This window comes from Nothobranchius furzeri, chromosome 5 (genome assembly GCF_043380555.1).
Source record: "Nothobranchius furzeri strain GRZ-AD chromosome 5, NfurGRZ-RIMD1, whole genome shotgun sequence".
NCBI lineage: Eukaryota > Metazoa > Chordata > Actinopteri > Cyprinodontiformes > Nothobranchiidae > Nothobranchius > Nothobranchius furzeri.
The window spans coordinates 41,880,424-41,903,629 of NC_091745.1; the positions used below are offsets into that span (position 1 = coordinate 41,880,424).

The following is a 23,206-nucleotide window of genomic DNA, read 5'->3' on the forward strand; positions in this document are numbered from 1 at the left end:
TGTAAATTAGAAAACTTATTTTCTGTAACATTGCTTAATTAGAGGAGGAAAATTGATGGTTGTTTTGGAATTGTAGTCATTTTTTAATCTGTTAATTTCAATAATTATCATGGACTAAAAATGGAAATATTTCACACACAGACCCCCAAGAATCTATTTCATCAATCGCCATCAGAGACAGCAACTAATTAGCATGCATGCAAATACTAACAATGTAAATAGCCTATCAGCTAACCTTCCTTTTAAAACAAAACCAGCTTTAATGGCAAGTTAATTTTTATTTAAAAAGTCCCTATTTACATTTTCTCTGAGAAAACATTTATTAGACCATTGTTCTAATTATTCAACACTTAAACAGAATTTGTATTTTACCAGAAATTTGCATAAAAACTTTGTTCAAAATAAATAAAATGATGTTGAAAAATATTGACGGCTGGGCTTCGTACCATCTAACCTTAAAAACTGGGTCAAAATGACATAGGGCACTGGGCTAGCGTCTTTGGGGGACGCCATATTAGACGCCATGTTTGCTTCTGGCTGGCTCGGGGTTCTGCGCCTGTCTATGATGTCACACTATGGCATATCCACCCGGTTTTCACACGTAAGTATTGGAAAGAGTTTAGCAGTTTTGTTAATAAATTCTTGCTTCTTACTGTCTAAATGTTCTTTCTATAACTGTGTTTTGCTAATAAAACACCACATTGTCTTCTCTTCCCCTCCACATCGAGAGGAGCCAGTGGAGGTGGCTCGGGCATCTGGTCAGGATGCCTCCTGGACGCCTCCCTGATGAGGTTTTCTGGGCACGTCCAACTGGGAGGAGACCTAAAGGTAGATCCAGGACACGGTGGAGGGACTATGTCTCTCACCTGGCCAGGGAACGCCTTGGGATTCCCCCGGAGGAGCTGGCCCAAGTAGCTGGGGAGAGGGAAGTCCGGGCCTCTCTCCTAAAGCCTGGTTCATGCTTCTCCGTCAGCTCCAACAGGAACAGACACGCTTGCACGGACAGAGATGTTTTGCCCTCATACTTCTCTGTCTCCTGGGGAGTGTTGCAAAGCAATTCCCCGCCAGGACAACAGAGGGCGTAGCGCTGTTCTGTGGTATCCTGTCATGTATCCGGTCCAAGATAGTGTGTTTATATTGTGTTTTTTTTGTATATAAGAGACTTTTTAACAGACACATTTGTCTCTCATACTCGGCTCTCTTTATGTTTTTGAGGGCGCAATGGTGGCGGTGTAGACGACAGCGGTGCCCTGACCAATCACAAGCTTGCGTTGTCCATCTCTACGGATGGATGTTTAGAAAAGAGAGCTCGACTCCATACGCCCTTGGGGGCTCTCCAGCAGGCCCGCAAGGACGGATAATGGCGTTGCGTGTCTCCACACTGACGCAGAAGCATGAATCAGGCTTTAGGCTACTGCCCCTGCGACCCGACTCCAGATAAGCGGATGAAAATGGATGGATGGATGGATGGATAGATGGATGGATGGATGAATTGTCTTCTCTTTGTAAAAAATGTGAAACTACATAAAGCCAACATCAGACTGCCCAAAAATACAACAACTCTTATTGTGAAAGTTTTTTAACCCCTTAAATTTCCAGGTTTGATGAACACAATGGGGTTTTGTCCCGTGGGCGGGATGCTGGAATGCTAAGGGATAAATGTATTTACATAATTAGCAGCCATTTCCGTTTGTGGAATGTGGAATTCTTCTTTATATTTCATTAGTTCTCATGTACAGTATATAAACCCATTCATTCATTCAAAATGTTGCTTGCTATTTGCTCAATAAAGTTCTTTTATTTTTATTTTCCCCATTTCATTCAAATTAAAATCAAGAGCTGCTGAGGGTTTCCGTTTATTTTTGTTTTCATTTTTCATTTCATTTTAGTTTACAAACATATTTTTCTCTTAAAGTATGTTTGTATTACCAAAAATGTGTTTGTTTTCCAACTACAAGACTACAGCCACACATCTTTGGACCAATCAAAATTTTCAGTGTCAACGTGCTAACCGTAAGTCGACGTTCAGCCAATCGTATTGTGTGACATCATCGGCAGGCGCAGGGCCCCGAGCCAATCTCGTACCTACACCGGAAACTACAGCGCAGAAAACTACAATCGGTATTGCATTGTCTCAATAAAAATACCTGAAGGACCATCAAAGTCTGGGGGGTCACTTTCACTTGCTTTCTGATCCACAAGTGTTTATTTTTAAACTAGCGACAGTCATGGTGATATGGTGTAAAAAACCCTGAAATGTACATACTGCCCCCCGTCATCAGGAAACTACACACTGCCACTTTAAACAGCTTCCTGATGAGTTGGTGCATTTAGACTCATACGGTTTTTGGGTGTGTGGTTGTCGGAGGACTTGGGTATTCGCCCAGAGGGACTAGGCTATGTAGCGTGCTTTAGTCCCATTATTTGCGTAGCCCCATGTTTTCAATCAACTAGAAAGACACCCGTAGGGCTTGTTGTTTGTAATCTTGAGGGAATAAAGTATAGAGACTGACACTTACAAATGCACCAGTCTTAAAGCTGAATTAGACGCTATTTAGGCGGCTAGAGGTAGACTTGATGACACAAACAAACATTCTTACCAAAGGCACGAGACACAGGCCGCAGCATTCGGCTGTGTATGCTTTTCCTTTTGGATTTAGGAGTCATCTAAAGAGAGAACAGGCAGGTTTAGACTGTGGACAACAACTAAAAGGCTCCACCAAAGTCATCAATAAATGTCAACTGTTTCTCAGGCTGCAACAAGCTTCCGTCTCATTTAAAACACCCACCACCTTTATGTGTCAGTGATGAGCCACACAGCGACGTGTAGAAAATTTAAAACACTCAACTATCAGTAATTATCTCATAGGTTAAATATCTGAAATAAATTACAACACCCCTCAAACCATCTTCTTTTCCAAACACTGACACATATAGAGGCTTCTGGAATTACATTTGTGACCTGCAGCTGTGTGGTGATGAAGAAAATGGTGAAGTGGACCAGTACAGTGAACTGATAAATAAAAGTACATTATAAAATCTCTTCACAGAGTGAGTAAATGATGTAACAAGACAACTACGGTGTGCTCGTGTGTGTATATATATGCAATTTTAGATTTTGCCAAATGAAGTACACTTTGGGGAGTCAGATGTAGCTGAGAAGCTAAAAAGCAGAGTGAAGAAAAAAAACCAGCGAGGGAAAAAGAAAACACAAAGTGGGACAGTCCAGGATTACTTACGCTGGTGCAGCACAGAGTCTCCAAGGAGCAAAGGTGGAGAAGTTGAGAGGGAACAGAGGAAAAAGGTTGAAGAGAAAAGACAACACACAGTGAGGCTTAAAGCACAGAGGGAACGAGAGCAGGAGGAGAGGAGGAAAATAGAAGATGACAGCTTTTAAGAGACCGAGACGGAGGACGAGTCAGCTGCGTTTGTTAGCGATGGCCCTTCTGTCTGAGCCTCCCTCCGACTGACTCACACATAAAGACCACAGCACAAGAAATTACATACAAACTAATAATTCCCACTGCAAGGCAGATTAAAACCTAGAATAATGCAATTGTAAGTTTAAAGAGCTTTACCAGAGAAAAGCAGAGATTTTTTAAACAACATGGTTGTATTGTTTAACTTGTTAGAATTATATCAACTTCATTTACAATGGAATAGAAAATCCCTTTATTGTCCCTGAGTGGGGAAACGTTGATGGCACTGCAGTGATTACATTCACAGCAGGGGCCAGGAATAAAAAAAAAAAAAGAAAAATGAAGGATAAAAGGTTGCACACTGAACAAAAACATATAATTATAAATAAAAGCCTAAATGAATCTGGATCTGGACTCATTTTGTTTGTCTTCTGCTAATTCTGAGTAAAACGTCGTCCTCTGGTGTGGCTAATAAGCTGCTTCTAGTCACTCTTTTTTACCTGATTGGTGTCAGATTAAAAAAAAATCCCTGTGTAGAAATTTAAATAATCATCTCAGAAGACACAAGAAAACCAAAAAAGGGAAATAAATCTAACCAGACTCAGAAACACTGACTGTGTAAGTCTCATTCCTGAGGTCTTGTCATGGCATCAGCCTCAGGGAAATCTGGGAAATCAGAGAGACGACTCACACATGATCACTTTCATCAGATACAGTTTCTCATGGGTTTCTCTTCGAGTGAACATCAGGACCACGTGAGCTGAAAAACTGCAGCTCAGTCAGAATTTAAACTAATTTCCAGAGAAGTTCAAACTTCATTTATGAGCTTCAGCGTCGACAAACTGTTGTGTTATTTCAGCTCGGAGTTTGTTTTGTTTCCACAGCTGCCTCCTTCCTGGCAGCACCAGACTAATCCAGCAGCTGAGGGCATGTGGGATTTTTAGTTTTCATGCTATTTGCACTATACACCCCCTGCTGGTGGTAAATGATAATTAGGTAGGTAAAACTGAGCCTAAGGCTTAACGAGCATACTGAAGCATTCCCAAAATTCCTGTTGCTGCAGCACTTACGCTTTTGAACAAGACAAAAATAAACACTCAAGCCTCTTTAAGAGCACAGATCAGCGGTTTGATGAGCCCCTCTTTAGGCTTATGTAAACAAATTTGATCCTGCAGAACCAAAGGAGTCGTGTTGTGCAACTAAGGCCCTGTCCACACGTAGCCGGGGATCTGCCAAAACTTAGATATTTTTCTACGTTTTGGCCTGTCATCCACACGAAAACGGAGTTTTTTCACACGAAAACGGATCTTTTTAAAAATCCGGCCAAAGTGAAGATCTGCGTTTTCTCTGTTTTGGGTGTCTGCGTGTGGACAGACAAAACCGGAGTTTTAAGGTCCGCAACGTCACTTTCCGCGACAAAAAAATGCTGACATCACGTGTGCGACCTGTGTTTACACTAGCCGACAGCATGGATGCCCTCAGAGCTGCGCTCGCTTTATCAATTGTCCAAGTGCTTTTTGCTTGTTTGTTTTTGCAAGCGGAATTACTGCTCCTTGCGGAAGACCACAGACGAAGGACGAGGTTAAGAACGGGGGAAGTACTGCCGTCTACAGGTCTGGCATGTCCTTAACAACGTATTTATCCGGGTACGTGTGGACAGAGATTTTTTTTAAACGAGGTGGTGTGGATGCAAGTTTTTGGAGGGGCGGATATTCGTTTTTGAAAAAACCCGGCTACGTGTGGACTAGGCCTCAGCAGGGTCTACATCAAACACGACACATAAAACACGTGTCAGACGTGTCGCATCTTAAAACACGACTGACTGTTATACAGACCATCTGTCAACACACTGACACCCTCCAGCCATGAAGCTGGTTTACCTTCACATACGTGAACATGTGAATCCCCCCCCCCCCCCCCCCCCCCCCCCCCCCACAAGTCCTTACAGAAATTAAATCTAGATGGCCAGAAAGCATCTCTGACCGGAAGTGAGGAGGTGAAAAAGGCTTGTAACCGTAAAAAACCTGAAGAGCTCCGATCACTCACACGGTCCCACTGCAAACTGATACCTACCAAACACGTTTCCAGATCCTCAAGCCTCTCTGCCTCCAGGAGCTCGGTCGAAGCGCGTTTGGGTATCTTCTCCTCCGGTGCATCCAGATCCACCGATTCCCGCTGCAACAGCGGGCGACCTCGTCGCACCAGATGGTCCGCCTGAAAGGGCGAGGGAGGAAAAACACAAAATGGAAACGGTTCAACAGCAAAGGAAGAGTGAAGAGAGGGACAGAGACAAAATATGGATGAAAAAAAGAAATAATTCAGCAGATAAACAAGGTAAACAAATACAATCTCTTACCAGGATGTGCTGCGATGAAGAAAGAGCCTCCAGGATCTCATCAACGATGCGATCAGACAGAAAGGATGCCAGACTCAGCTTCACCTCACTGATTTTCAGAAGAAGCAGAATAGTGAAGACAGGAGGTCTAGTTAAGCTCTGCTACCAAACAGCAAGGAAACACACCTGATCTTGTTGATGATATCCACCCCAGACTGCTCCAGGAGGGTGTTCGTGACAAAGCTCTTCGGTACCACCATCCGGGCTGAGCTCGCCTTCATCAGCTCTGGACGAAGGTTACTCCTCTTCATCACATGAGGACACAGAGACTCTGCTGTGTCCACCATCGACTCCAACAGAGTCTGGGAGGAAATTAAAACTAAATCAAAACTTCATGATTCAGGTCCAGGGTGACAGATGGTCTGACCTTCCGTACTTCTCAAACACATGAATTAAATCAGCCTTTTGAAGTATTTCTTCCAGGTTTCGGGACCATTTAGCGTGTTTTTGGTGCGTGAGCCGGTCTGCATCTGGCTGCAGTCTGGGTCGGAACCGGCTGGCACCTTTCCTGATTCTTTTCCTCACGGGAGAATCGCTTTGAGAGTGCTTCAAGTTATGCCACTCACTTTAATTTTACCACAGCTGTACTTCAATGAAAACAGTAAGGCAGTGATTCAGTTTGAACCTGATTTGTGTATAAAATCAGCTCCAGAAATGAAATCATTGTTTGCTGCTGAATAAGTGATTGTGGAATGGGATCAAATTCATTCCATTTTAAGATTAAACAGGATGTCTTGCAAAGGTCAGATAGAAAGTGACCCTGGTCAGTTAACACACAAATAATCCAACAGTAACCAGCCAGGTAACCACAGATTTATTTCTAATAACTGTTGTTCTGGATTTTCAGCCAGAACGTCCCACCTGCAGCTGCTGATCCATGACCGTGGTCACCTCTCCAGCCATGGACTCCAGTTTCTCCTGGATGGGACCCACTGATGAGCTGTTCAGCTCCTCTCTGGATGCTGCTCCAAGGTGGTAAAGGTTTGGGAGAAGCTAGAAGTAAAGAGAAGGGCGTCAAGTGTGCATCAAAACATTTTTTCCCCAAGGATTTAGTCTGTGTGCTCACCGTTTTTGAGTTCCTGGCATCTTTAATGAGATTCTCCGCTGATCTGACGTCCTCCAAGACGGCATCCGTCTCTGAGTTCTTCAGAGAGTTCAGGTGGTCCTGGACCTTCACGCAAATCCGATCTATCACCTGAAAAGCAAACATCAATATAAACTATTGTAGTGTGATACAAGCAGAACATAACTAGGAGAAGGTCGGAGGACCACAGCTGTGTCCTCACCTGCTGCGTGGTGGTGGTCACGATGCCTTGCTGGAGCCGATAAGCCTGCTCCTGGAGGTATTTTCTAGTTTCATGATTCCTGTACAAATAATTCTCAATCTAGAAAGAAAAATGCAACATATTCCATCAGAATAAACCTGGAAATGAGAATCTAACAGTCCTGAAGCAGAAGGAGGTTTGAGGAGACAGTGGGAGATTTTCCCTTACCTTCAGCAGAGCGTCTTCCGTTTTCTCTGGGCTTGCCTTCAGAGCCTGGGAGGCATCGATGATGGGGATGGGCATAAAGCGAATGGTGAAGTTCCTAAAGGAAACCCCATCAGAGGACTACTGTGAGTCGGCATCGTTACACTCCCTACAACTTTAGTAAAATAATGTTTCAAAGCTTTGATTTATGAACCGTTTCTTCTTGTAAACTTAATAAACGTCATGATCATCAGAGGAAAACACGTTTAACAGCAGAGGAAGGGAAGCTGAAGCACAGGAACGTTTTGGTTTACAGTCAGAGATGTTTAACTAAACTGGGACCTCATGCTACTGATCTTCTGGTGGAAACCACAAAAGGATAAACGAGCATAAGAGACGCGAGGATTTCCTGCTGAACAGACTAGAGATCGGGGTAAAAACAAAGTAAGGAGGAGACGTCGTTTGCTGAATAATGCAGCACGACGACTCAGAGAGGAAACAAGATGAGCTGCTGGGGAAAACAAACATCGATGAGAGGAGACGCGTCTCTTCTCTCAGAACGCCGAGCACCCAGGAAGACAAAAATCGGGTTTGTTCAGTCTTGATGTTTGGTTTTACTTCGTTCTGAGCAGGTCTCTTCCTGACTCGGGTGTCGTTGGCACTCTGTCTGCTCTGCATCTTCATCCTCTCCTCTTCCTGACTAAAAACCCTCTAGAGGTTTCTTCCTGCTCAGTGGGAACTGTAAAGACATCCCTGCTGTAGCAGCGTGATTTTAGATCATGTCTACACATTTTCTAAAGCATTTAAATAAAAGTTAGCTGACAGAAATTACTTAGTGTGTGAGGTTACATGGTCGATAAAACCTGGAGCTGGTCACCAGTCCAACTCTGCTAGTTGTGCAAATAAATAAATAAATAAATAAATAAATATAAATACATGACAGAAAATTCAGAACGCTTAAAGTTTACAAAAAAAATGTGGAGTAGTTGAAAAAATAAACTGTTTTTTTTTTGTTAAAATCTGATGGCAAAAGGAGAAATCTCAGAAATGTCTTTATTGATGTAATTCAACTTAAAACAACATGAAGCTGGTAAGTCTTAAACTTGACCAAAAAAGAAAAGATTTTCATTATTTAAAGTCTTAAGTTTACAAAAACTGTTTACTGAGATTTTTCTATCACATTTTTGCAAGAAAAAGTCAGAAAATATTTAACATTCTCGTTGTAAATTTATAAGAAAATAAAATGAAGAAAAATGCAAAAACAGAAAAGGGGAAATTATTTTTATTAAATTAATAAAAGGCTCAAACATGTTCAAAATAAAACTATTTCTACCGCCACTTACTTTTCCAGAGCAGCAGCTACATCCTGAAGACCCTGAGGGCTGGTGTTGTTCTTATCCCAGATTATAGTCCTGCACCAAATAAACACACAATATGTTTCAATGCTTTATTTCTTTAGTTATTATCTGATATTTATTCCAGTATTTTTTTATCCAACTCCTCTAACGCAAACTCATATTAAATAGTAAATAATAGATCAGTAAAAAACACATTATGAAGTATTAAGGGAGAAGTTTAGTTATACCTGAGTTTGGAGTTGATTTGCAGTGCCTTTGCTAGCATCTTAGCCCCCATGTCGCCCATGGAGTTCCCGCTGATGTCAAGCCTGGTGAGTGAGGAGTTGCTGCCGAGGGCGTTCAGAACAATGGAGAGATCGCTTTTGAGTCTGGAGTCCGCCAAAGACAGGGAGGTGAGGGGCTGGGGAGGGACAACAAACAGGACAAGGCAGTTGTTACGGTTTCTGAAAATGTTCCGGGTCTCTGAGGAGCGTTTTCCTCTTCGACTGTATAAATCCAACAGAACATCAAAACCACCAACAGGTTCTGTACCTTCTACAATGGGCTGTTCTATCAAAAGGATAAATCTGATAATTAGTTTGAGAAACTGCAACCTAAAACAAGCAACATGTATATTAATACATTTGTAATCGTGACTGTGTGAATACATCCACCACATTAACGGACTGACCCATCTTAAACCTTTGTCGGCTGTGCTGAAGAGAAAGGTACAGAACCAAATTATTTAATTAATTAGCTGCGTGTTCTCATGTCCTCTGTCCTCCGGGCCACACACACACACACGTACACACACACACACGGGACAGTCTCAGCTGTTATTTTCGTTAAGGAGTGTGCACGTACAGCATGCGCGCCTCGTGCACGAGCCTACTATTGAAGCTGCCGTTATGCTTTTGGCCTGAGGGGGCAATAGCGAGCATAAAAATTCAAAACTCTGTAAAGTCCCTTTAAAATACAAAAAAAAAAATTGATACAAGAAATAGAATGAAAAAGCAAAGTTAAAAGGTGAGCAGTTACAGTACAGAAGGTGCAGCATAAGAAACAGTCATTCAAAGGGTGACAAATACATGAAAGTTTTCTATTTTTATTTAAAATTTACTAGAGTTGGGGCACATTTGAGGTCATAAAAAAGCTGATTCCATCTGTGTGGTTTGACTGCATCCAGTCATTAACTTGCTCCAAACACTGACCGAGGGAGCCTAGGGGACCACAATCACTAGGTGATAGAGCTAGGTAGATCTGGGTGTCATCTGCATAACTATGATCAGTAATGCTGTCTTTAACCTGACCCAGGGGGAGCAAGTGGAAACTGAAGAGAGGTGGTCAAAGAATTGAGCCTTGGGGGACGCCACATGTCATGATGATCAGCTTTGATTTGTGATCGCCAATAGAAACAACATAACTTTGGAACCAACTATGGACTGTGCCTGTAAGTCCCACCCAGGTTATGAGCCTATCAAAAAGGATGTTGTGGTCCACAGTATCAAAAGCTGCAGTGAGATCAAGCCTCACCAGCACAGATGTTTTGCCTGAATCTGCATTTGGATGAATATCATTTCATACTTTAATCAGTGCAGTCTCAGTGCTGTGGTGTTTAAAGCCTGAATGGAAACCATCCAGGACGTTGTTCGTCTCCAAACTGTTTAGCTGGATCATAACAGCTTTTTCAATTATTTTCAAAATGAAAGTGAGATTGGAGATTGGTCTGTAGTTATTCATCACTGCAGCCGTTTTTGATCATTTAGGAAAAGAATACCTGACATTAGGGAGCAATAAAGGAGCAGAACTACATCACATACAGGGCATGACTTATCTAACCTGTAGCAATAGGTGTGCTGCCTGGACTCCAACTAGTTCACACACCAAAACAAACAGCATAACAGCTGTGTGTTGAGTGGTGCCAGACAAGGTGCACGACGTGTGTTCTCCTGTTTTACTTGCTAATAGAGGGGGAACAGCATAAAGAGGCTTGTTTTCTCAACAAGCCTTCACTTATCTCTTAGCTCTGCGTATATGATGCCCAGGACACTCCTCACACACACACACACACACACACACACACACACACACACACACACACACACACACACACACACACACACACACACACACACACACACACACACACACACACACAAGAGCATCCAGCTCTCGGCTCAGTAGAGTCATTATCTATCACATCTGTCACCGTGGGAGAGAAATGAGGGCAGACAGCAGGGAGAAACCAGCTGCAGCTCCCGTTACCGGGAGAGACGACATGAAGAAGATGGATTGAGAGACATAAAGACCGTAAAAGGTTGGAAATAAGCCACTGGTACGTTCCCACTTTCAAAAAAGAAGGGGAAAATCCTTCACCACATTAAGAAATGATGTCATGACAGTTTGAACACTCTGTCCTGATTGGTCCACAGTTTCATTTTATTCTCATTGGTTTGGCTGGGAAAAGCCTGAAACCATGGATGTAATTTTCACTTCAGAAGTGGGGGGGACACGGGCGGGGGTGGTGGTGGGGGGGGGGGGGGGGGGGGGGGATATCTTTGCAGTATAAACTCATGGGAAACGGGCTTCAACACAAACGGTTGTTTTCTGCTTGGTCCTAGACCTCAACCAGTGTAAATTTAATATAGCGTAATATTGTTTTTGGATGGTAAAAAGTGCAGGGGTCAAAACTTGACTTTGGAAAAAGTGGGGGGGGGACATGTCCCCCCCCAAATTACGTCCATGCCCGAAACAAACCTGAGATATAAGCTAGGAGCATCATTTTTGATAGAAATGGATATAATCACACAAACCACACAGAAAGAGGACTTACCGACTCCTCCTCTTGAATCATGTGAACCAGGCCGTCCAACACGGGAGCGAGGTTTCTGATTCAGACAAAGAGAAGGACACAGATATAAAAATACACCCCATGATATTATAGATGGGTAGATTAGAGGACGTTTTCCTTTATTCAGATGGGATTTGTTAGTTGAGTCGGATCTCTGAACCCTGCGTTCTTACTTTGACTTGATGTTGGTGAAGTTCTTGCCCAGAGACAAGTGTCTGATGGAGCGGTTCTTGGCCAGCCAAACGAGCAGCGTGGACAGCTCAGAGTCCAGGCCTGGGATGAGAAGAGCATGGGATTTTTAATTATGCCTCCTTAAATTTGCAGTACAAATAAACAGAGAACTGGAGGGCTCCATCTCACCGTTATCAGACAGATCCAGACTGGAGATGTTCGGGATCTCAGCTATACAACTCTCCAGGATCTGAGAACCTCCAGACCTCAGCTGAGAATAAAAATAGTTGACAATTTTCTGTCTCACTGAAATGTTCGTTATAAAAACCAACGTTGGCACCTACACGCAAACCGTCTTCATATACACACATTTCGAAACGGTTCACACTACGCATTCATTTTCTAAACACAGCCAGTAACAGATTAATTCAGAAGAACAGCTTTTTACAAGAAACAAGGAAAAAAAAACACACAAACCCATCAGGAGAATGAAAATGCCGAAGAAGACGAGCAAATTAAAGAAGAGTGAGGCGCTAATTAACAGGACTGGGCATGTGTTATTTTACTTACACAATGGCCAAGCTTACAGAGGCATTGGGAGGAGAAAACAGCACGTCAAAGCCAAGCCAGCAATTAGCACCAACAGCAAAAACACACACACACACACAGATGCTTAATGATCATTCTTGCGTTCAAATGAAAACTAAAGACATCCAGCAGGAAGTCATAGAAACTCCTGATTTTCCACGCGGATGACTCCGTCGCTGCTGAACGGGTCATTATCGGCTTTGAGGGAGCAAAAACGCATCATTTCACCCCGAAGCGTCAGTCGTGTTTAGGAACTGACAGAAGACTTCCTGTAAAATTTACATTCATTAGATCTCTTTAACCATCTTGTTCTGCAGCGGGGAGAGGGAAGAGACCACTTGACAAGCCTTGATGCAACTTGTGTTGAAATGAAGGGAGAATGAGCCTCCACCCACTCATCTGTCAGTTCATCACCCCCTCTGTCGCCCTGCCAGCCGCCAGCCAAGCGGTCCATTATTCTGCCTCGTAGCGTCGCTGCCGCTCTGTCAAATGGGTTTCAAGTGCAGCGTAGCGAGTCCTTTGCATTGGATGAGCATTCGTTACAAACAGCTGAAAATCGCTCCTGTAAAACTTTAGCTGACAAGAGCACGTAGTGCTATGGGGCCAGAGCGAGTGATTAAAAAGAACTATCAGGTAGACAGAGCAGGAGTTTCCAGTGTTTTACCACCATCCGCAGCAGCGGTCTGACTCTGGTTGCATCTGTTTTAAATTCCACCAGATTGATTCACTAATGACATGCCTGTAGTGCTGTTGCTGTTGAGTGCTTATGTCTCCGAGGGTCTCACCTCACAGCAGCTGAGGTCGAGAGAAACTTCCTTCAGGCTGGGGTTACTAGCCAGGCCGAGGAGGAGTGCCCTGCACAGATAACATAGTAGACAGGAAGAACGTGTGAAGACTGAGCTCTCTTTGCTGCTCAGCTGCAGGTTAACGTGAATGAAGTCCGTCTCACTTGAGGGCCTCTGCAGGCAGCTTGGTTCCAGACACGTTGATGGAGCTGAGAGACTCGGCGCTGCTGAAGAAATGCTTAAAAGACGGAGGCACCTCTTTGCCTTTCCTATACAACGAAAAGGAAAACACGGATCAGATCGAACCGCTACGATCTGAACTGTCATTGCAACGGTTCACCGTGCAAACTAAAAAACAAAACTTATCAGAACCACCAAACAGCCTTAATGATACAGTCGACTTGGGACCACATCTTAATCCTCTGATGATTCTGTTTTGATCTCACTGCCAGTAAAAATCTCACCCGAGTGGAACGTGAGTGCACACAATGACCAGCAGGTGTCGCTCAGTAACAAAGGAGAAGTTGGACAGTTTAAAACAGCAGGCAGCAGCAGACAATGGGTGCTGTGTTTACACACAATAATAGTTTTCCACAGTAGAATCAGCCTGCACACAATGAATGACAGCGTACAGACAGTAACAGTCAAACCAGTTTACAGCACCACAGTTAAACGCTGTGTGTGTTTGTAAGGAGATCAACCGGGAAGCAGCTAAACGTCTTCTTTCCAATAACCGTGTAACTCCGTGTGTGTTCCTACAGCATGTGCATAGCTCCCCAACCATTACTGTAATTACTCCATCTCCTCTCAAAAATAGCATCAATTACAACATGAGAAGTACCACCACTGTATTTAAAACGGACAAACATCTCCCAAGTGTATAAAAGGCCATGGAAGCTTTACTTTTGATATTTTGGTGTTTTGCACTTAGCTGTCTGTTTAAACCGAGCAGTGCACATAAACAAGCTCTAACCAGTAGTGAGAGGCTTATTTCTAACCCACATGTAAAGATGTACTTGTCGCTGAAACTGCACGAAGGATGTCTGGATTTGTCTTTTGAATCTGAAAGCTAGACCAACCGTAGCGGGTCGGTCTGGCCACGCTCCATTGTAGCCTCAACGGGTCTACCATTAGCCTGAACAATTGTTGCCAATGTTGTAGAGAGACGTTGGGTGGGCTTAGCACCAGAGCGGCGACAAAGAAAACCTACAGAGATGGCGGCAGCTCAGGAACGGCGCTCGTTTGAAATGGTTTTGGCATCAACGTTGGAGTAACTAGGCTTTTCTTTGAGACAAAAGCCGACAGAGGTACGTAGAGAGACGATGTGTATGTTTTACCATTAATCTCTGCAAATGTCCATCGAACTGTTGTCAAAAAAATGAATTAAATGATGCCCTGAAATCTATTGGCAGCTTTGTAACATGTCGGGTCTAAAATACACGGGAGAGGGGACGCACCATATTAGACTCCATGTTTCCTTCTATGGGAGCCCGTGAGGACAAAACACGTTCACTGATTTGTAGCAAACGTTTATAAAACTTTCACCACTCATAAACGTTGTTGTTTTACACATTTACCTCTTCACTCGTTGCCAGTGATTTGATGTGCTTGTCATTTGCTGGAGGTTGTGCTCCCAGTGATTTTTGACCCTAATGGCCATCCATTGGTAAGGTCTTACTCGAACACAAAAATATTGCTTGCTTGCAGTGAATTAGGCCCGCACTGCCCCCTATCGCCATGGAAAATACACAACATCACTTTAAGTCCTCCATTATTCTACTTCTTTTAGGGTGTATGGTGGACTTCCCTGTTAACTGATTAACGACGTGACGTTGACTGTTGCTCTGATTGGTCCTAGAGCGCTGTCCAATTGCGTGTGGAGACGGTTTCTCAGACAAGCGTAGATTCCGCCCTACGACTGAGCTCTGTCTATCGGTCGTGGCCAGACCACCTTTACACATTTAGGATGGCTTGCTAGGCTAGTCACCTCCACCACCTGACCGCTTGATTGCCTACCTGTGAGAGAAAACGCTCTTTGACACGTTGAGGACAGAGAGGTGTCGGGCCGAGCCTCGCAGAAGAGCTGAGCAAACCTGAAACACACAGAATAACAACATATTTGAGCCGCCGCAGAGAACAGCCTCTGCAACAGTTTCCATCTTCACATGCAGATCACTGCAACATTTAATATTGTTTAATTACAAATGTGTAAACGTGTTTACATATGGCTGCACATGTGCAAAACAAACTATGATTTAGAGGCTAATCAATATGTTCGATCACTGTCTGACAGCTGGCTACATGCCAAAATAATCAATAAGCTGCTTTTGGCTCGCAGACCCACATCGATACATCCAGACTGATTCACACACAGAAAACTGGAACACAGAATGAGATTAAACAAAGATATTACTGCTGGTGTTTCATTTTACAACGAGGTATGAATGTCACGGTTTAGGGAGCCTCTAAATATGTTCACATGAAATTATTTGGGTTGATTTCCAAACACGGCAGATGGAGTAACTGACCTGATCCAAGGAGCAGTCTGTGCTGGAGAGGTCAAGAGTTGACAGACTGTTGGGTTGACCCAGGAAGTTGTAGAAATGCTGAAATCAAAGACAAAAATATTTCAGAGGTGCTGTTTCAGAATCAGTCATCTGCTGTTGGGTGTAAACCCTAAAGGGCCACCACAATCCTGACGTCTCATCACCCTCGTGGTCACAAATAATCATTCAGTTGTTTTCTAAACTGGCTCGTTCTGCATGACAGCATTTAAGGTGATTTCTGACCATTTGGGATGATTTAAATACACAAGAGTTGAGTTTTGCTCAAATAGATAAATGAACATTTTACATTGTGAGGAATAATTAAGTGGGAAGAGGACTGTAGTGGTCTGAACTTGTTTATGGCCTTAGATCAGGATAAGTGATGTGAGAAGAGCAGATTTATCAGTCCCACAAAACACACATGGTCACTGGGAGACCCAGAATAAGCCTGTAAGTGCAGAACCTTTTATTTAAATATTTCCTTATAGCTCCAGTTACCTGCATGTCGTCTCCTCGGAGCATGTTCCCTGAGAGGTCCAGATGGACCAGGCTGCTGGGGATGGATGGGTTGGCACTCAGTGACTGGCAAAGGCTATTCACCCCTAAACACACACACACACACACACACACACACACACACACACACACACACACACACACACACGCAGAACCCCACAGTGTCAGCATTATCACAACGCCCAAATCTCCACTGAACATTCAGGCAGAACGCTGAAGGAAATGACAAAGGAAATGAAGAGGAGATGGAGTTGGTATTAAAAAATAAAAAATAAATAAAAACAGTCTGAATGTAAAAAAAATCTGCATTTTTGTGTTTTTGAAAATATAATGATGAACCCGCTGTACTATCAAGCTTTAGCACAATATAAAATACACGTATGTCAAAGTGAACTGAACGGACGGTTAGATCTGCAGGCATAAACAATATGTGCTCCAGTGCCTTTTGAGAGATGACAAATGTACTGATGTTGATGTCAGACTACAGCTTTATACTGCCATACTGTGTCCCAGCTATCATCCACTGACTGCATGCTGCTAAGTGTTTTAAGTAGGAAAGACAGAGGAGAAGAGGTGAAAGAGGGAGAAGAGTTAATAAACAGTAGACTAAACATCAAGTGAGTGCTTAAAAACATGGTGCCTCATCCTCTGGGGTAATGGATATAGATTTAACCTTTAACACATAATCAGGGCTCAGTTTAGGCATCATGGGTCGTCTCTAGCCCAAACGATGCAATATGATCGCTCTTTATTGATCGTCTGACAGCTGAACACGTTTACCGGCTGCGTCTGGAGATGAGAGTTTACACCGAATTAGAGTCAAAAAACTAAATAATGAGCCAACTTTACGAATACTTTTACAAAAAGTGAGCTCATAACAAAAAAAATGTTTTTGAAGTGAAAATGACGCAAACAACGTCTCTACTGTTGCAGATACGTCTTTCAAAGACCTCAGATTAGAGAAGTGAAAATGAGCTCATCTCTAAAATGTCATAGTAGTTCACTCAAACTTTACACCTTCATGCTCCTCTGGGCTTCATCCATCAAATTCTATTTTTGCTAGCAACAATTAGCCACTAAGCTAAGTACCTGTACGACTTCCAGTTCAGACAGTGACACCTCCATCTAAATGGGTATAACAGAGAGGTTAACATCTGCTGCTCTGACTCGAGCAGGGAGGGGGGACTGAGCCGCCAGTGAGGGATGTGGGATGGGCCTACAATGGCGCCCAGTGCTAACGACATGCGCTTCACGTCAGAAGCTCTAAAGTCTCCAGTAACACCAGAAAACATCACTAGAACGGCCTCTAGTGGGGTTTTCCAAAAACAAGATGCTGGAGGAAACAGGAAACTCACTAAAGATGGTGATAAAGCCACAGCTGTGCTGTACATAATCTCTCTACAGGAACCTAGTCTCAATGATCTGAGCTGTTTAAGACTTTACATCACGTCAAAAATGATAGATATTATTAAAAGCGCTCCAGGGAACAGCAGGCACGCCACAAACGATCAGCAAACACACTTTCATGACAGTATTTTTATTTTCTATTCTCATCAACAATGTGTTAAGGCAACAGTTGCATCTCACTAATCCACCTGCTGAAGCTGATGGTTACTGGAGGATGTGAGATGTAACAATTCATCAAAATAAAAACCAGAAAAGTCTAATTATCTGCTCCTTTACTGATGGAAGTTTCCATTAGTTTTAATTAAAAATGCAAATTATCTTCAGTCACTTCAGCTGCTGTATGAGAGGAGGACAGCTCCTACCTTTGGGTGACAGAGAGGTTTTGGAAAAGTTTAAATGCTTCAGTCCCATTCGAAGTTTGGCAAACTGGGCGCCCAGAGAGGAAACACCTGCAGAGAGGAAACCAAACACGTCTCTACCTGTTGCAGCCCAACATGCTCCTGCAGCCTTTCGTAGTTTTAACTGACCCAGGGTTACACATAAAATCTAACTGAGTGGTGTTAAATCATCTGTAAACATTCCTCTAAAACTGATCAGTTACGTCTAACTCACTCAGAGGATGTACGCCCCATCAGTACATCTGACTAGTTAGTTACGTTAGGATGCCTTTGAGAGAACTTTAAACAGGCGATGAACAAAGTGGACGCGAATATTCATCGCACCTCTGTCCTCCAGAGGGTTGTTAGAGAGGTTTATGGTGGTGAGTCCAGAGCTGGGGTTGTGGGCCAGAGCGGCAGCCAGCTTCTGGGCAAAGTCCCTGAAGGATGTAGAGAAAGAGCAACAGCAGTGAACTTTATGTAGAATTCTGCAGAAATGTTCAACTCAAAAGTCAGGGAGACTAATTTTGAGCTCTGAATAAAGAAAAAATAAAGACAAACGACTTCACAGACCTAGAACACCATTCTAGCTGAATTTTACTACAGAAAGCCGTCTCACGTTTTGAGTCCCGCGTTGTCTAGAACCAACTCTTCCAGCCGACTGGATCGAGACACCACCCGGAGTATCTGCTCACACACATCTGCAGACTAAACACACACGACAGATGACTACATTTGTGCCGTTTCTAACACGCATTTCATGTCAGTTTCATATCCAACAGCAAAGCCTACAGAAAAACTCACAAGAACAGCAAAAAAGGAGAAATAATTCTCTCAGGTGACTTCAAAAAGTAGGAAATGCTAATAAAAACGGTGCCGTTTGTGGGCAAAGGAAGCACATGAGTCATTTTGTTCCACAGACTGTTCTTGCGTGACACGGTGAATCTGGGGAGACTTTGTTGCAATTCAAGGAGAAACTCGTCTCTCTTCTGTGGTCTCAACTCTCAACACAACAGCAGACGCAGCGGCGCGACACAAGAGCTCTCAAATTTAGACTAAATTAAAAATTCAACAGCCGAGTGTCCGCGCTGCACCTAGATGCTCACTGACCCAGTTCGCTGTGTGCTGCGTCATCCCAAAAAGCACCAACAGTATCATAAGGGAACACACACAGCTACAGTTCTAGAGTGTGTGTCATTTTTATCAGCAGGAAAACGTTTCCACCACGATAACACAACTTTCCTGGAACACGGTGGCATTCCTGATAAACAGTGTTCCTCCTACAAGGACTCTTTCTGCTGGTGAGCTGCTTCGGCGAGGCAAAAACACAAGAAGTATTGTCTGACATGAGGAGGAGGAGATGATGGAGGGAAGGAAGAGTGAGAGTGAAAAGAGTGACAATGACAGGAAAACATAGGAGAAAACAGTTTGCTGTTCACACGATCACTTTACCAGACTAAAAAGTAGGAAAAAAAGAGAATGGAGGGCAGCTAATTCATAAAGAACGCTAAAAGGGGCGGTCCTGGAGCTGTCAGCATGTGCACTGAAGAAGAAGAAGAAGAAGAAAGTATCATTTCTATAGCGCCTCTCAAGATAAAAATCACGAGTCGCTTCACAAAAACAAAAAATGTAAAAATAAAAAAAGCATTTAGCACTGCTCCATTTATCGCTCAGTACCAGCTTTGTCAAGCTTTGCTGTTCTGACCCCATATTTTAATGAAATATCACATGCTTTAACACACACACACACACACACACACACACACACACACACACACACACACACAGTGCAGTCATGAGGTAACCAGAGGGCTGGTCCTCTCAGCTTCCCTCCTGTCTTCATTTTGGCTCAACATCTTGATTAGACCCAAAGACTAAAAGCATGATTGAACTGAGGATGAGCAGCATAATCCCTCGCTGCAAAAGCCTGCTCCGTGTGTGTGTGCGTGTGCGTGTGTGTGTGTGTGTGTGTGTGTGTGTGTGTGTGTGTGTGTGTGTGTGTGTGTGTGTGTGTGTGTGTGTGTGTCCAGTCAGCTGCACCGAGCGCGTCCTTATCTGTTCTGGAAGGTAAAACTGTAATTCAGGCCCTGAAGCTTCTGGATTTAATGTTGCACATCGCATCGTCTCTGCCTCCTTCCACACAGTTGCTTGTTAGTTACTTAGTAAAACCCCAGAAGTTCCCAGTAGAGACAAAACAGTTTGTTCTTTCCTAGAATGAAACTTCTGCATCCCTGCGAGTGTTTATCTGGCCAGGATTTAAATGTTTAGTCTGTATTCATTCCCACCTTTCTCCCAGGCTTTAAAATGACGCGCCGATTCATCTTTTCCGATGTTGTTCCACTAGTTTACTTATTTAGCTTCCCTCCCTCTTAACTGACCTCTGACCTTGTTATTTCTGCCTCATGGCTCTGTCATCCATTCTACTGCCCCTTTTTTTAGCTCTTCTTGTGTTTCACCCTCAAACTTGCTTAACCTTCAAACGCCGACGCTGGCGGCAATGCTCGGTCTGCTGCGCTGCACCTGTCAGGTCCAGGTTGAAGCAGAAACAAGTAACCACGTTTCCTTTATTAAACGGCTGCAGAAGGTTGCAAATAACTAAAGCTAAACAGACTTCCACTTTGGAAATGCCGCGTGCACGCGCCTGCGGGAACAAACGATCCTGAAATCGAGACTCAGCATAGCGAGGAGGCTGGTTGCTAACATTTTAATATGAAAGTGTGTGACAGAGACGAGAGGTAATTGTTTGGACGGAGGAAGCTGCGTGTGGTGATTTGTGAGACCGAGCGAAGCCTCGAGATGCAGAGTTGGTAAGGGGGGGGGGGGGGGGGTAGCGGGAAACAGGCAAAGACATTGAGCCCCTTTGTCTAGTTTGGATTAGAAGTCTTATCACATGAGAACACCGGACTGATCCTCAGCCAAAACACTGCAGGGGGAGACCGAAAAAGGAGACGGATGTTTCCGAAAAGGAAAACAGATTTAACCGTAAACAGTCAGATGAGGGTGAGCAAGAGACGACAAAAACCAAAATGAAGACAGAGAAGTGGAACGTGATGAGTAAAGATGCAGAGGAGGTGAAATTATGCAACACGGAAACCGTTAAAGCAGAAGATCCCAGTCACCGAAATCAGAAAGCAGCATTTTTGCCAGGATCTCACTGAGGAGTTTGTTTAATGTCTTGTCATGTTGGCACATTTCTAATAGTCACAGCTCCTCACGTTTGTGTTGCTGAATCTGAAAACCGTTTCAAACGGGAGATGCCACACACATCTGGTGTGGAGTTGTGACCGGCTGCAGATAAACACACCGATTCTGACATTCAGGACGGACTTGCTGCATTCACAATCATAATTAGAAATTACAAACTGAGGGGGAAAAAAGTTACATAAATGTTTCTGTTACATGAGCAAGATTGTTGAGATAATGTTTCAGTTTATTTGCGGACCCAACAAATTGTAATAAGTGTCATTAATTCCAAGTAAAAATAAACGTTTTTTTCTCAGAAAAACTGAAAATATTAGAACATATTGTGAGGAAGCCCCTGTTTTCTACATTCCTGCTGTTAGCACAATGCTCACAACATTATGTGTTTTGGTTGGGGGGGGGGGGGGGGGGTCCAGACCTATTAAAATGGGGTGACCCAGGTGGGACACATGGTGGTTGTGCTTTTTTATGTCTTTTGTTCACATTTTTTTAGATAATAATAAAGCATAATACCAATAATACAGAAATGTTGTGTAGGCCAGGCTAGAAACCAAAGTCAAAGGTGCATGCTTGGGGTTTGACCTAAAGTCACATTTAAATAGAATTCAGTGGGGTGGCCAATCATATTCTTAAGGTGGCATGTGTTACCCCAGGCCACTCCCTGGACGCGGCCCTGACTGGAGAGGCTCCAGATTTTGAGGTAATTTTGCCTCTGCTGGACTGATCATTTGGCAGATGAAGAAGAAAACAAGGTCGTCCCCGTTTTTAATCACAGATTGAGCTGTGACTGCACTTTTGGGGCACTGACGCACATTTTTGTGGATGTTTCAGGGTAAAAACGTGCTGCGTCATTCAGTTTCTGTTCAAAAGATTACTGTAAACACAAAACCTTAATCATGATATATAATCTTTACATTTTCGAGCCACTAACCAGTTTGTAATCCTTGGTGGAGAGCCTGGTGAACCACTGGTTGAACTCCAGCACGGCTATAATAGCGACCAGATCCCTGAGGACACAGATCAGAAATGAATCCCACCACAAAATAAACAGCACATTAAAAACTACATCCTCACACGTAAATGCACTTTTTTTATTTGTGTATTTGTTTTTGTGTCAGACCATCTTCATCTGTGCACAGCTCCAGTATTTAAATATTTAAGGTGAGCTTCAGAAACCTGTTCTCTAGATGACTGAAGTCCTGCAGGTTGAGCTCTCTGGTGTCTTGTGTCAAGTAGATGGTGTCAACATCCTGGAGAGAAAACAATTATTTATACATGAGGGTTGGATTTCTTTATTTATCAAAGGGCCGAATGCAGTTTTGAGTTAGTTTGGGACAGCTGGCATCTGCTGTGAAGCTCCACCACAGAACAGAAGGGGTCTGGTTCTTACCCACTGCACTTCCTCTCTGTAAGGCAGGCCCAACCAGTCACACACACACCTGTACATCTGAGAAAACCCACCTAGGGACAGAGACGGACAGCAACACAGGCAAAGTCAGGGGAGACGTCAAAATAATCCACCAGTAAACAGCACAAAGCCAGCGGTTCCCACCACAGGGTCCAGGTTCTGCAGGCTTGTTGTTCTCCCACAGAGTCTGCAGAGCGGTCAGCCTGTCCAGAGGCTCCACGGAGAGCTTCTTCATCACTTTACTGAGAAGAAAATGATTTCATTCAGAAGCAGGTTTAGATTAATCAATTATTATTCATTTCCTTAAGTAGCAGAAAGAAGCAGCAGTAAATGTTTCTCCGGATCAAACTAATCAGATCATATGAAGTTATGGCCTCATGGATACAGTTCTGCACACTTTACCTGGGGGGTAGACCAGGACATATCCTCAGGAGACAGTTCCCTATGTGAGCGACCACCTCGTTCACCTCCTCGGTGGAGGGCAGCTTCACAGAAAAAGAGCCGCGCTCGTACTCTACAAACAGCTAAAACCAGGGATGGACATTTAGTCAAGAGAGCAACAAAAATGCATCTTTTTAACCTCATTTATATTCTACATTTTTTGTCCACATTTGGTAAAAGCAGCAACTGAAGGATTTCAGCTCCTTTCAAACTTCCAATATTTAAATTTTTGCTGAAGCGGATTCAGGATCTTTAGCTCAATATTTACACAATTATCCACAACGGGAAAGCAAAA

The 23,206-nt window shown here is 43.4% G+C and overlaps 1 protein-coding gene across 2 annotated transcripts in view; it reads right to left on the bottom strand.

Annotated features, from left to right (window-relative positions):
- LOC107378724 (F-actin-uncapping protein LRRC16A) overlaps positions 1-23,206 on the bottom strand; it is a 70,764-nt gene that overhangs the window by 10,209 nt on the left and 37,349 nt on the right. The window contains exons 5-31 of one of the 2 annotated variants that reach the window (XM_054740426.2): positions 22,873-22,994; positions 22,615-22,712; positions 22,453-22,523; positions 22,239-22,312; positions 21,994-22,069; positions 18,481-18,569; positions 18,207-18,301; positions 17,847-17,933; positions 16,060-16,163; positions 15,544-15,621; positions 15,032-15,108; positions 13,180-13,284; positions 13,016-13,085; positions 11,832-11,913; positions 11,645-11,744; positions 11,454-11,508; positions 8,869-9,041; positions 8,627-8,695; positions 7,308-7,401; positions 7,101-7,199; positions 6,881-7,009; positions 6,676-6,807; positions 5,941-6,116; positions 5,776-5,863; positions 5,493-5,633; positions 3,240-3,257; positions 2,601-2,667 (exon numbers count right to left, since the gene is read on the bottom strand). In XM_054740426.2, coding sequence (XP_054596401.2) covers positions 2,601-2,667; positions 3,240-3,257; positions 5,493-5,633; positions 5,776-5,863; positions 5,941-6,116; positions 6,676-6,807; positions 6,881-7,009; positions 7,101-7,199; positions 7,308-7,401; positions 8,627-8,695; positions 8,869-9,041; positions 11,454-11,508; positions 11,645-11,744; positions 11,832-11,913; positions 13,016-13,085; positions 13,180-13,284; positions 15,032-15,108; positions 15,544-15,621; positions 16,060-16,163; positions 17,847-17,933; positions 18,207-18,301; positions 18,481-18,569; positions 21,994-22,069; positions 22,239-22,312; positions 22,453-22,523; positions 22,615-22,712; positions 22,873-22,994 — 2,569 coding nt within the window. The remainder of the gene's footprint in view (positions 1-2,600; positions 2,668-3,239; positions 3,258-5,492; positions 5,634-5,775; positions 5,864-5,940; positions 6,117-6,675; positions 6,808-6,880; positions 7,010-7,100; positions 7,200-7,307; positions 7,402-8,626; positions 8,696-8,868; positions 9,042-11,453; positions 11,509-11,644; positions 11,745-11,831; positions 11,914-13,015; positions 13,086-13,179; positions 13,285-15,031; positions 15,109-15,543; positions 15,622-16,059; positions 16,164-17,846; positions 17,934-18,206; positions 18,302-18,480; positions 18,570-21,993; positions 22,070-22,238; positions 22,313-22,452; positions 22,524-22,614; positions 22,713-22,872; positions 22,995-23,206) is intronic. The other variant, XM_015949084.3, reaches the window with a different exon arrangement.